Source organism: Cervus elaphus, chromosome 11, assembly GCF_910594005.1.
Source record: "Cervus elaphus chromosome 11, mCerEla1.1, whole genome shotgun sequence".
In the NCBI taxonomy this organism is placed as follows: Eukaryota; Metazoa; Chordata; class Mammalia; order Artiodactyla; family Cervidae; genus Cervus; species Cervus elaphus.
In genome coordinates this window covers 83,554,873-83,568,356 of record NC_057825.1, presented here as the reverse complement: position 1 = coordinate 83,568,356, position 13,484 = coordinate 83,554,873, and the positions used below count along the sequence as shown (strand labels likewise).

The 13,484-nt window shown below is 40.0% G+C and overlaps 1 protein-coding gene across 1 annotated transcript in view; it reads left to right on the top strand.

Annotated features, from left to right (window-relative positions):
• The window catches only part of QPCT (glutaminyl-peptide cyclotransferase), a 28,987-nt gene extending 18,379 nt beyond the window's left edge, over positions 1 to 10,608 (top strand). Inside the window, exons 4-7 of the mRNA XM_043918229.1 lie at positions 3,100 to 3,276; positions 5,407 to 5,506; positions 8,129 to 8,245; positions 9,980 to 10,608. Of these exons, the coding sequence (XP_043774164.1) occupies positions 3,100 to 3,276; positions 5,407 to 5,506; positions 8,129 to 8,245; positions 9,980 to 10,125 (540 nt within the window). The 3' untranslated portion in view covers positions 10,126 to 10,608. The remainder of the gene's footprint in view (positions 1 to 3,099; positions 3,277 to 5,406; positions 5,507 to 8,128; positions 8,246 to 9,979) is intronic.
• The last annotated feature ends 2,876 nt before the right edge of the window (positions 10,609 to 13,484 follow it).

Below are 13,484 nucleotides of genomic sequence, written 5' to 3'. Positions count from 1 at the left end.
ATGTTTGTGCTGTATACCTTTTGCCAGTGAGACAATCTGTTTCACTACTTCTTGTTGTTGTTCAGTTGCTAACTCATGGCTGACTCTTTGTGACCCCATGGACTGTAGCCCACCTGGTTCCTCTGTCCATGGGATTTCCCAGGCAAGAATACTGGAGTGGGTTGCCATTTCCTTCTCCAGGAGATCTTCCCAGACCAGGGATCAAACCTGTGTCTCCTAGTTCTTATTAAACCCTGAATGCATATATGTTTCACAGACAGACACATCCTGTCTTTAGTACTATCAGGAGTTATGAGAGACTCAAAATATAATAAGCTGTCTTTTTCTTGGGGTATAATTAAGGAGTAACATTATGACAGTTGAAATAATTACCATACAAAGATAACTTAATTTTCAGTTGATAATGACATTTTTTCTCCTTCTTATGAAATCGCCCCAAAGCAATCAAGAAAAATTCCATCTTTGGAGAATTCAGGGAACATCTGTTCATGGAAACCACCATGTGAAGACAAAAGGTGAATGGAGAAAAGACAGATGACATATCAGAGTAGAGAGATGTCACATTGCCCAGAGAGGAAGTCCAAGAAGACAGTGGTCCCCTGATGAAGTCCTGACTGGCTCAGGGATAGGAAGGGATAGTAAGGAAGGCAGAGATGAGGTAGGGGATGGAGGAGGAGAGTGTTTGTAAGTCTGTATAGGGAGCACTTAGGTGTATAAGAGGGTTTCCCAGATGGCACTAGTGGTAAGGAACCTCCCTGCCAATGCAAGAGCCACAGGAGACGTGGGTTTGATCCCTGGGTCGGGAAAATCCCCTGGAGGAGGGCATGGCAATCCACTCCAGTATCCTTGCCTGGAGAATCACATGGACAGAGGAACCTGGTGGGCTACAGTCCATAGGATCACAAAGAGTTGGATATGACTGAAACGACTTAACACACAGAAGTGTATTACATTTCCACCCCCTACCTGGCAGATAGGTGACTCTCTCACCTGTATCCTTGTAGGAGATGATGGGATATTTTTCTGGAGAAATTGAGTCAGGGAGATTCTAGACGTGGGGACACCAGACCTACAGGAGGGCAGTAATGAGGTACTTCATGGGAACCAGTGAGATGAAGTGAAAGACTGCACAGTAAGCAGTGAGATTCCCCAGCTTTTCCCTACTTCCAGCCTGAGAAAGCCTGCAGCCAGGTCACACCCGTCTGACAGGAAACTGGAGGATCCTTCTCTGGAGAAGGCAAACCACCCATAGAGAAGGCCCACAGGCAGTGACATTTGGGGATCCTCAGCGAAAACCCTCAGTGGGCATCAGACTGCCTTGCTGTGGAGCCAAGCAATCTGTGTCTCTTGTCAGTGTTACAGTGTCTTACTGCTTAATGCAAATGCACACAAAGGATGATCAGATACTTGAGGACCGTCTCCAGCATGAAAGAAAGAAAGCAAAACAAATAACACAAGTTGAAAAATGAACTCAGAGGAAATAGGATACGGCAACAGAAAATGACTTTAAAGAATGCTATTTTCATATCCTTAGAGAGATGAGAGGAGAAGTTTTATCCGTAACAGATTAAAGCAACATCAGAGTCAGTTCCCCAGTACTGCATAGGGTTGGAGAGAGTGAATGGTTGTGTATTTTTCTACATCCAGGTTCAGGTGCCTGAGTCCAGGCACAAAGCAGGCAGATAGTTGAACTTAATGTTATGTTTTTGCCACATGAGTTTGACCAAGGTGAAGAAAGGCATAGGAATTGAACATGTACACATGAATATTAGTCCTTCTGGTACCCTAACCCCCACAGTCCCTCAACCCCATTGGAATCTCTGATCTATTGATAAATTCGCCTTTTCACAGTCTTTCCTTTACCTCTGTGGTGTCCTTACTTCACTCTATGCATGCATGTGTGCGTGCTAAGATGCCTCAAAGTGACTTAGCATGCACTCACACACACATAGAGTGAAGGGGGGACACTGCAGAGGTAGACTGTGAAAAGGCGAACATAGCAATAGATTGGAACATAATAGATTAGAGATTCCAATGGGGTTGAATGACTGTGGGGGTTAGGGTACCAGAAGGACTAATCTGAAAGGTGAGAGCCGCTGTCAAGACAGTGGAAAGTGTAACAACCATCAGAAGCCTACTCACCCTTCTAAGTTCCGCTTAAATACTGTCTCTTTCCTGAAGTCCTCCTTGACATTCCAATGATTCCACCTCTCAATCTGCCGGGTTCCTAGAGGAGTTTTCTGCTACATTGGTGACCCTTGATGCATTTTGCCATGGCCACGTGTTTATCTTTCCCTAACCCAAGTAAAGTGTAGGTTCCTCTGAGGGAGAGGCTGTAATTACCATTCTTTGTGTCTCTGTTGCATTCCAAGGGCAGATTCTCAAACCTAGACTCAATACAGCACTGCAGACTTAACTAAGGTGAGAAGCAAGAAAGACTGGTATTGTTTCAGGTTCAGTTCTCTGGGAGGTGCGTTCTGATGTGGAGGTTAGCATTTCGGTCACTTAGTAGGGAGTGGCCTGACCATCACACCTGTGGCAGGGAGGGGAAAGAAATGGGAGTAGGCAGAGGGAGAAGTGGGGCTGCCATGCAGGTTCAGAAACAGCCTCAACCAAACCTTGGGGAGCTCTGGAGGTAGCATGGCCCTTTAGAGGGCTCCCACACCTGCTTAGGCCAGTCATTGCATGTAGGAACCTCCATGGCTGAGCCAATCCTTAAGGGGACCAACAACCGAAGGCTTTCTGCTGACTCCTCTGCTGGCAATAGGGACAACACATCCTTCTGAAAGGGACCTGGGTGCTATGTAACAATGTCCGCCATTGCAGTTCCAGAGTTCTCTAAAGAGTAAGAAAAAAAATGTAAGACTTCTATTTTCAGAAGGAGTGGAGACGGTGAGATGTATAAAGGTAAAGACTAGGATCTCTGAGGATTTCCAGAGAGGAAATGGTGCAAAATAAATTCTGACATATTTTCACTTGCTCTGGCTTCTTCCTTTCCTTCATGGCCCATCTATCTTTTTGTCCAGTTAATAGGAAAGCATGCTATTTTTTTAAATTCTCAGAATATTGTCTCTCTTTTTCTGTTTTGTTAAAATTCAGAATATCTCAGACTCAAGGCCAGATCTCTCACTCCAGCTAATTTTCTTTGATGGAGAAGAGGCTTTTCATCTCTGGTCTCCTCAGGATTCTCTGTATGGGTCTCGCCACTTAGCTTCCAAGATGGCGTCAACACCACATCCACCTGGAGCAAGGGACACCAACCAGCTGCATGGCATGGTGAGTCCAGGTACTTTTCATGATGTTGCAGCTGCAGACTCTGCTTCAAAGGAAGCCAAAGCTATAGCCAATTAAAGACCTAAAAATGCCACAGCATTCTTGGAGCAGAGTGTTTATAATAGAGCATTATTTGGCAGGCATTGGGTTTTTGAGGAATCCCAGAGCTAAAAAGAATGATTCTGGATTAGAAATTATGTTTGACTGAGCTTAATTAAAAGGATGTAAAAAATCAGAATAAGGAAGCATCAGATTCAGCTTGGTCCCATGGGAGCACATTCACCCAGTAAGTTTAGAGGCCAAGAGAGCAAGTCCCATCTCTGAGGCCTCTGTCAAGCCAGAGGAGACTGAGGTCTTGGGAAATGGGGTATGAGTGGGACATAGTATAGGGATGGGAGTGAAGAATTTCCTCGGTGGCTTCAAAACATTATAGTGACTTCCAGAGTGTATAGGAAATTTTGATGTGGCGTTTTTGACATGAGGGTAGTGACATTTCAGTGCTTCCTTAAAATTTTGGTCTTATTACCAAGTAGTGGGTGCAACTTATGGCCCCCTCTTCATCCCTCATTCTGGCCCCACAACCCATGCCTGGTCCACCGTTGAATTTCCTTCCTATTCTGACTGTCTTCCCATATTTGACCTTCACTAACACCAGCATGGAAACCGTGAGACTTCAATCTTCCTGCAGCTCCACCCATCCCCGACTCTCGTCCTATCTGTGAACTGGTAACCTGTTTCTAACACCCTCCATTCATCCATGTCCTTTGTCCTATAACTGACCTTCACCCTGTGAGCCCAAGTGGCCACATTCAGTGTCCTGTATGACTCCAACACATCTCATGTTGGTTTTCTCTCTATCCCATTGCCCACTGGCCACTCACAAGGGGTCATGGGTACATGCTCAGTCGCGTCTGACTCTGTGTGAGTCCAGAGACTGTAGCCTGCCAGGCTCCTCTGTCCACAGGATTTTCCAGGCAAGAATGCTGGAGTGGTTTGCTATTTCTTTCTCTGGGGGATCTACCTGACCCAGGGATCAAACCTGCATTTCCTGCATTGTGGGTAAATTCTTTACCGCTGAGCCATCCGGGAAGCCCCATAAGGTGTCAGGAGAACAAAATTGACACCTCATTTAATCACTTTTGCTCAGGTGGTTAAAAGGGTTCAAAGGAGGAGAAGAGGCCTGGTTGATCAGCAGGAGGAACAAAGTTATTTGTTTACGAGTCCAGATATATGAATTCATAGTGATAGTTAAGACCGTTTTCCCCCCAGAACAAATTCCTAGGAGCTTATCCAACCTGATGAATACACTCCTATTTCAAACAAGCCTATTTTTTCCCCAATGAATATATTTAATTATCACTCATGAGTTAATAGATACTATCTATGTCTTAGAGTCATAGACTCTGAAAATATCTATTATATATCAGGATCAATGCTAGATATTACTCATACCTTACCTCACTTACATAAATCAGGTGTTCTTAATCTGGGGAGTAGTCTCCAGGGAGTCCTCAAGCCTGCTAATGTTTTATGGCTCAAAGAAGAAACACTTGGCTTATTAGAGAGGCGTTTAGCCAGAAAGGACCTTTAGAGATCAGCAAGCTAGAGCTTCTTGTTTGACAGAAAAGGAAATGGATATTCAGAGATTAAGCTTATAGAACTCCTAGTCAAGGAAACTCTCTTCTGTGCTGCTTTAAGGAATAAATAGTTCCTATGCAAGTGTTCTCTTTGGCAGTTGTGTTATTACAGGCTAAGGATAAAATGACTGATTAGAATGAAGTAGAAGACGAGACAGGCTTTTAAGCCCATCTGAAAATAAAGCAAATGTATCCTTTTTTCCTATGAAATATTTATCCAAGTGTCCTCCTTCTAATTTAGCCTTAGTGATATTGTTCTGGAGTTACAGACATGAAGAATCTACATTTTGCTATTTCTCCACATTGTACAAGCAAGATTTAAAAATCTCCCTCAGATAATTCATTTACAATGTTATTAAACCTTTTGTTGATTTATACAGCTCCCCGTTTCATTCTCAGTTATTAAAATGCAGTTAGTCTTGACTGATTTTTTTCTATTGATGAGTATGAAATGTGTTTTGGCAACAGTGATTATATAATATTTTTTCTCCCTTAGGATTTATTGGTCTTACTGGATTTAATTGGAGCTCCATACCCAACATTTCCCAACTTTTTCCCAAACACTGCCAGATGGTTTGGTAGACTTGAAGCAATTGGTAAGCAGCGCTCTTATTATGGTGGCTCAGATGGTAAAGAATCTGCCTGCAATGTGGGAGACGTGGGTTCCATCCCTTGGGGTCAGGAAGAACCCCTGGAGAAGGGAATGACAACTGACTCCAGTATGCCTGGAGAATTCCATGGACAGAGGAGCCTGGTGGGCTATAGTCCATGGGGTTGCAAAGTGTTGGACATGACTGAAAGACTAACACTTTCACTTTTTCACTCTTAGAGAATCAAACGTGGTTTCTTCTCACTGATAAACACTGAATTCTAAAATTCAGAATTTGTGACTTAAGGGTGTGATCAGAGTACACAATATACTTTACTGGCTTTTTTTTCTTGCTTTATTGATTAGTTTATTATTCCTATTCATCTCTTTTTATTTTCCTGCATGAAACTGCATTTTGAATGGAAACACAAAATACTACATTTCATATATTCATATCCTTAGAAATAGCTTGGAGATATTTTCTCAGAGTCCTGTTTGAAACATATGGAATGCATTTTTAGGGAAAACTCAGCAAAGCATGTTGGATAATGATGAATGTTATGTCCTTACAATGATACCAAAAGATACCCTTTAATGCTTCTTTTTTTCATCTGTTGTCTTTGTCATCTTCTATTTTCTGCTTTATATAGTTGTGATATTCTTTTAAATTTAGTACCATCTCTGCCTGTTTTCTAAAGTAATAAGTAAAGGGGATGCAAGAGAAAGCCAAAATCCTTCAAGAGTCACTTAAGAGAAGGTTTCAGTTCAGTTCAGTTCAGTTGCTCAGTCGTGTCCAACTCTTTGCGACCCCATGAACCTCAGCACGCCAGGCCTCCCTGTCCGTCACCAACTCCCGGAGTTTACTCAAACTCATGTCCATCGAGTCGGTGATGCCATCCAGCCATGTCATCCTCTGTGGTCCCCTTCTCCTCCTGCCCCCAATCCCTCCCAGCATCAGGTTTAGTGACAACTAAATGGGAGTAGATGAGGCCAGATGAGGTTAGGCCAGGTTAGCCAAGGAAACAAAGTTATCTGTGGCTCAGGAGAGAGGCTGGGGGCTTGGAGAAGGAGAATAACTTCTTTCTCTTGTATCTCTACTCCATATACTCCTCCCTCTCCACACACACACACACACACACACACACACACACACACACACAAAACAAACGACAAAAGATTGGCCTCAGGGAGGGATGAACATGAGATAGATGTTTATCATAGAATTCAGGCCAGGAGAGCCCTGCTTTTGTGGCAAAAACATCAGACTAAGAATTCTTTTCTAGCCACACAGACTTCTTGCAGTGGGGTAGGATAGTACTTTCTTCTCAGCAGTGGAGAAAATGCTGCCATCTCAAGTCACACTTTTGCCACAATGTGCCTGTATCCAGATCTAGAATATTGTGAAAGAAATGTTTACCTGAACCTCAGATGCTTATCTTTGACAAATTTCAATTTCTAATTTAAAAGACTTGCTATTCTGGTATTAATATAAGCTTTTGGGGACACTTCCTAACAGCATGTTTTCCTTACTCTGAGTAGCCTCAAGAAATTGGGGTTGGCCTTCTGTCATGGGTTTGGTTCCCTTATCTCATTGCTTCCACCAGAGTGAATTTATATCAGTAACTCACATGTTAACATAATTTTAACCCATTGTGTAACCCACTGAGTGGTATTTATATTCAAACCGTATCTCTAATTGTATAAGGAAAAGTTGTATATGAGATAAGGAATTATAATTATCAATAAACAGACGGGAATATTGTGGTAGTAAGAGCTTTTCTGATGTTCCTAAAATCATATTACATATGAATGCTTACCCTTTGGTCTAATTTTACCCTTTAAATTTAGCAATGAATATAACCAATCCTGAAAAGTTTCATTTGGTTGTCTTAAACTCTTCTTGTGATCTCTTTTCATCTTATAACATAGACTCATGTTATACGTAACTCATGTAACACATGAGTTCTATGTTACACTGTGACAGGAGTGATGGAATGTAGGTCAATGGTTCTCAAATTTTAGTGTGCATTAGAATCACTTGGAAGGCTTGTTACACCACGGATTGCTGGACTGCACCCCTAGAATTTCTAATTCAGTCGGTCAGAGGTGGGACCAGATATTCTGCATTGCTGATAAGTTCCCAGGTGGTGCTGATGCAACTGATCATAGACCACACTTTGAGAACCACTGATGCGAGTTACAGTAAGTATCTGTTTTGCAAAGAGAGGTCACTCAGTATAGTACTTCATACCTATTCTGTCTAAGGATTTCCTTTCAAGCCCAGCATCTCCTCTTGAAACACTCTTTGTGCAGGGTTGAAAATCTGTAAGTATCTACACCTGTGTTTTTCCCCTCTGCTTCCCTCTGGTTTTCTCATTCTCCATCTCTCCACTGTTCTATTGAGTTTCTGACTCTGGGGAGTCAGAAAGCTAGAGTCAGGGGTGACTCCTCCCTCAGAACTAATCCAAAATGTCCACACCCCAAGTTCAGCTCAGAGGTTTATTTTTGTCATGGGTGCACTACTCACAGTGTTTTAAGACCAAGTGCCAAGATTTCAAACTCATTTTGTGTTCTGACCATCGATTAGTTAAAAATACATGTTCATCTGCTGTCTAATTATCATCTGCAGAACATGAACTCCGTGAATTAGGTTTGCTCAAGGATCACTCTTCGGAGAGGTGGTATTTCCGGAATTCTGGTTATGGAGGTGTGATTCAGGATGACCATATTCCATTTTTAAGAAGAGGTAATGTGTATATGTATAAATATGTATGCATGCATGCACATCTGTGGTTTTTTCCTATTGTATTCAGTGTATTTTATATGCATTTACAACAATCTAGAAGTGTGAAGAACCATTAAATTTAATAGCTGATAAATTAAATCATTCACCAATCATCTCATGGCTTTTATTTTTTTCATGAAAGTCATTGTAAATCCCTGAAGAGACCTTTTTATTTTTCCCTACATGTATAATATTTATCAATGCTCATATGCCTCTGACATCCTGCTTTCCCTTTCACAGACCTAGATTGTATTCTTATACTTTGTGTAACTCTGGTGTTTTCCTGCTAATAAGGAAGCAAAGGGCTTCCTTAGTGGCTCAGATGGTAAAGAATCTGCCTGCAATGCAAGAGACTAGGGTATGATCCCTGGGTTGGGAAGATACCCTGGAGAAGGAAATGGCAACCCACTCCAATATTCTTGCCTGGAGAATTCCATGGACAGAGGAGCCCGTGGGCTGCAGTCCATGGAGTTGCAAAGAGTTGGACATGACTAAGCGACTAACACTTTCACTTTCATTTCATCCTTTCCATCAGTGTTGGAAGTCTAAATTAACTCAAGACTTCTTACAGTAGCCATCCAATTCATCTCCTTCTGCTCTTGCCTCATTATTCTTTATGTATGAGCAAGTGTTATCTTTAAAAAATGTCAATCAGATTATGTTACTTCCCTACCTTAAAGCTCTGTTGGTTTGCCATCATGTAGAGTAAGACCCGAAGTCTTCATCATGACCTACAAGGGCTTCCATTTTATGACTCCTTTCTTGCTCTCCAGCATCACCTCATACCTCTCTAATTATTGCTCTGACCCAGTCAGATCGCTGTTCTGCAAGCAGGCCAAGCACATTCCTACCTCAGGACCTTTGGGCTTGCTAATACTGCTGCCTGATCATCCCCAGATCTTCACACTGCTTACTTTCTCCTTTGTTGCATCTGTTTAAATGTTAGCTTCTCAAAGACCTTATTTTACTTTTTGATTTGATTTTTTTAAACTGTATGTAATTTATATGTATTTTTGGTCTTCATTGCTGCCTTCAGGCTTTCTCTAGTTGTGGAGAGTGGGGGCTATCCTCTAGTTGCAGTGCCTGGGCTCCTCAGTGCAGTGGCTTTTGTGGCAGAACACAGGCTCTGGGGCACGTGGGCTTCCGTAGTTGCAGTGCACAGGCTTAGTTGCTCCACAGTGTTTGGAATCTTCTTGTATCCTTGGCAGGCGGATTCTTAACCATTGGACCACTAGGGAAGTCCAGGGCCATCCTGATTTTAAATTCCTCTTTCTTGGCCCTGCTCTCTGCCCCTCATTCTCTATTCCCTTATCTTGTTTTATGGTTCTTTATAAACCTTCTCATTTTCAAAAATTATTTTTTGTATTTGTTTATTTTTTCTTTCTCTAGTAAAATGTAAGTTCCATATGAACAGGGCTTTGCGTTTTCACTGATGAACCCTCAATTCCTAGAATAGGGGCTGGCACATAGTAAGTGCTTTATTATTATTTACTGAATCTATTAATATTTGTTTAATGAATGAATGACTTTGGAGTGTCAGGGTAAGATACAGGAAAGTACACAGAAGTTATTAGCTGAGTTATTAGCTGTGTTTATACAGTACAGAGCTCCCACTTAGACTTCTTTGAAGAATGATACTTTTTAGCTTACTCATGGGAAATATGTACTTAATTACAAGTCATTTCTTTGTGCTAGGTGTTCCAGTTTTGCATCTGATATCATCTCCTTTCCCTGAAGTCTGGCACACCATGGATGACAATGAAGAAAATTTGGATAGAACAACCATTGACAATCTAAACAAAATTCTACAAGTATTTGTGTTAGAATATCTTCATTTGTAATATTCTGGTTTAGTTTACTGGTAAACTAAATATTCTGGTGATTGCATCTAGTATCATATTCAAAAGTCAAGGAATCCTTTAAAATAATCTGACTCTAGACAATGCTGTGTGGAAACTTCTATCCTATAGATTCTTTCTGTAGGTATCTTTGAATATCCTAGATTTATGTCATGTCCAAATTGCTCATTAATTTTCATCTTGTGATAAAGAGAAATGTAAGAAAAACTGAAGATACATATCTTTAAAAAAACTCCTTTAGATAAGAAACTATGAAGCTAAATCAGATGCATATAGTTAATATCATGGTCTTCTAAAATAGTATTTAATATGATGGTCAGGTGCAATGTGTAGCCTTAGTTTTATGATTTTCTTATACTTGCAAATCTGTTGCATATAAAACAAAACAGCAGTTTGAGGACTCAATCTCTTTGAGAAATCTTTGTATGGTTTATTTTATGGAAATTAAATCAAAATTAAATGCCATGTTGTGAATGTCTTTCTTTATATATAAATGAAAAAGTCATATGATTTAAAGTATAGCTCAATTTTATTGTTTTACAAATTTAACACTTTTATTGTAAAATAATATGGTCAGTACAAAAAACAGAAAATGGAGAAAGTTAAAAAGCCATAATTTCATTATATTAACCAAATCATCACTCACTCTAATTTTTCCTCACATATTTTCAATGCAGTTTTTGTGTATTTATAATTAAACTCTATCTTCAATTTTTTGGCTTTCTGTCTGTTAAATTATATAGTTACCAGACATTTATTTGTTGTTTTGATCTTGGGTTACGATGAAGACAGAGATTGTTGAGTGTGCCCTCCAGAGTCAATATGAAGGTAACACAGAGGGAGCACAACAATTATGATCATTTCTGTGTATTGTTGTATAAATTATATGATAGTCACATTTGTTTAATTACTTATGACTAATTTCTTTGGGAGATTCATGGAAGCAAAATTGTTTGGCCTGGAAACATGTAAGAATTCATGGATTTTTCTTTAGCTATAGGAAACAGTTATCTAGAAATGCAAACTTGATCACAGTTAAACAATGAGACGATTGATCCTGCCATATACTAATAGATGAAGTTAATTGGGGGGTGCTGTCTTTCATGTGTTCTCTGTTTTGTGTGGACATTTAATAAACTTCGCTGAGTTAATGTGCTGGGACTGGATAGGTGTGAGACAAACTGAGTGGGAAAGCAATAGCAACCTCAAGGTCAATAGCAAAGACAGTCATTGGAAAAGGAATTTACTTATGAAAACATACTTTCCAGGTCAAGAAAGGGGCTAAAATATAATTTGTGTATATGACTTTATATAATTTTATAAAAGAATAGCCAGAATTATATACAATTATATCTAACTATGTCTGTAATTTCATGTTGGTGAATTTTATTTCATTTTAAACAATTTTTTTTACAAGTATTCATTTATTCTTAAATTTTGGCCCTGTCATGCAGCATGTGGTATCTTAGTTCCCTGACCAAGGATCTAACCTGTACCCCTTGCATTGAAAGGTTCAATCTTGACTACTCGACCACTGAGGGAGTCCCTGCCGAATTTATAGAACTGGATTTTTACAGACTTTATTTTACACAAATCTGCTTCTGAAATTATATACCGGGAAGTCGTGTGTTTGTGAGTTAAATAATATTAAGAACTAACACTTATTGAGTACTAACTCAGTGTCAGTGTTATAGGTGCTGCACATGTTTTTACCAACTTAATTCTCACAACAACCCTAAAGGGTATAGGCTACTATTAGGCACATTTTATGATGCTCAGATGGCTTCCCAGGTGGCGCTAGTGGTAAAGAACCCATCTGCCAGTGCAAGAGATGTAAGCGATGTGGGTTCGAGCCCTGGGTCAGAGAGATTCCCTGGAGAAGGGCATGGCAACCCACTCCAGTATTCCTGCTTGGAGAATCCCATGGACAGAGGAGCCTGGCGGGCTACAGTCCATAGGATCACAAAGAGTCAGACACAACTGAAGCGACTTAGCACGCATGCATGCATGATGCTCAGAATGGTTAAGTATCTTCTTCAACATCATGCAGCTAGTAAGTGACCGTGCTGGGGCTAGAACCCAAGCAGTCTGGCACTACAGCTCATCCTCTGGAGCACTGGAGAGTACCGCCTCTTTACATGAAAAGACCTTTGCAGAATATCTTTAATACCTACACAATGCAACAATGGCGTCTTGAAATTTTGATAGGTTATTCATTCAGTCTGGCAGAGCATTCTTAAATCATTGCTGCAAGAGTTCACATGACAGTGTTAGGCTTCAGAGGTGTGTCATCTGTATGCAGAATTATTTCTCTGCCATATCAAAGGCTGTTTTTACATAAGCTTGGGTGTCACAGAAATCAACACGAGTGGTTCCAGGGCTGGAGAATCTAAGCCACAAAGAAGGATTAAAAAAGGCTGAGTTTTCTGGATTAATTTTCAAATGAGTGAAAACATTTGAAAGGGGTTCAGGGAAAACAATTTTTAAATACCAGAAAAGAAATGATTTAACTGACAGATATTAAAACAGAACGAAAAGATGTTTTAATAAGGAAACTAAAAGTCAGTTGACAGTACTACATATATAATTATACACCTAAATGACAAATCCTATTTGAGGCAGAACGAAATAAATAGATCTGCTATAATCTTTCGGTGAACATTAGTTGAATTATTTTTAGAGGAGGAAGTTGGAGAATATGTTGAAATGAGATAAGAGGAAAAATAAAAACATAAGCAGATTAACTCAGGGAAAGTTTCCTTCCTTCTAAGTGGCATATTCTAAAATTCTATTGACAGAGTTTGTACTGATATGGGAAAAATAATCATGATACCGTAAAGGGAAACATTTTAAGGTATTAATCTTGATATTAATCCCTGAAATATGTTTTGTATAAAAATGCCAGTCAGAAATATCATTTTAAAAATCATACCTGCAAAGGCAGGTTTCCATAAACATTATGTTGTATTTGGAATTTTCCTATATACATTTTGGAGCATTTTACTGCCCCTAAGAGAACAATTTGTACGCTTTGTCTATTACTGTCAACCCTGCAACACACAGGGCTATTTTTCTTCTTCAAGAGAAATGAGTTCAAAGGAAAATATTCATAAAAGAGTATTCATAACCTTGGCATCTAAAAAAAATCATGAGTCTGTTATTGTAGCTTGAGGGTTGTGGCTGGAAGAGAAAAGACAGATCCTTCAAACTGCAGAAATGTTTTCGATGGTGAAGCAGTTGTCTTAAGAACAAAGCAGCCCATGCTTTCAGCTCCAACTCCAAATCCTTAATTGTTTATTCCAGGGAGCTTCTTTCTTCCATCAAAGAGGTGCATTCATTCT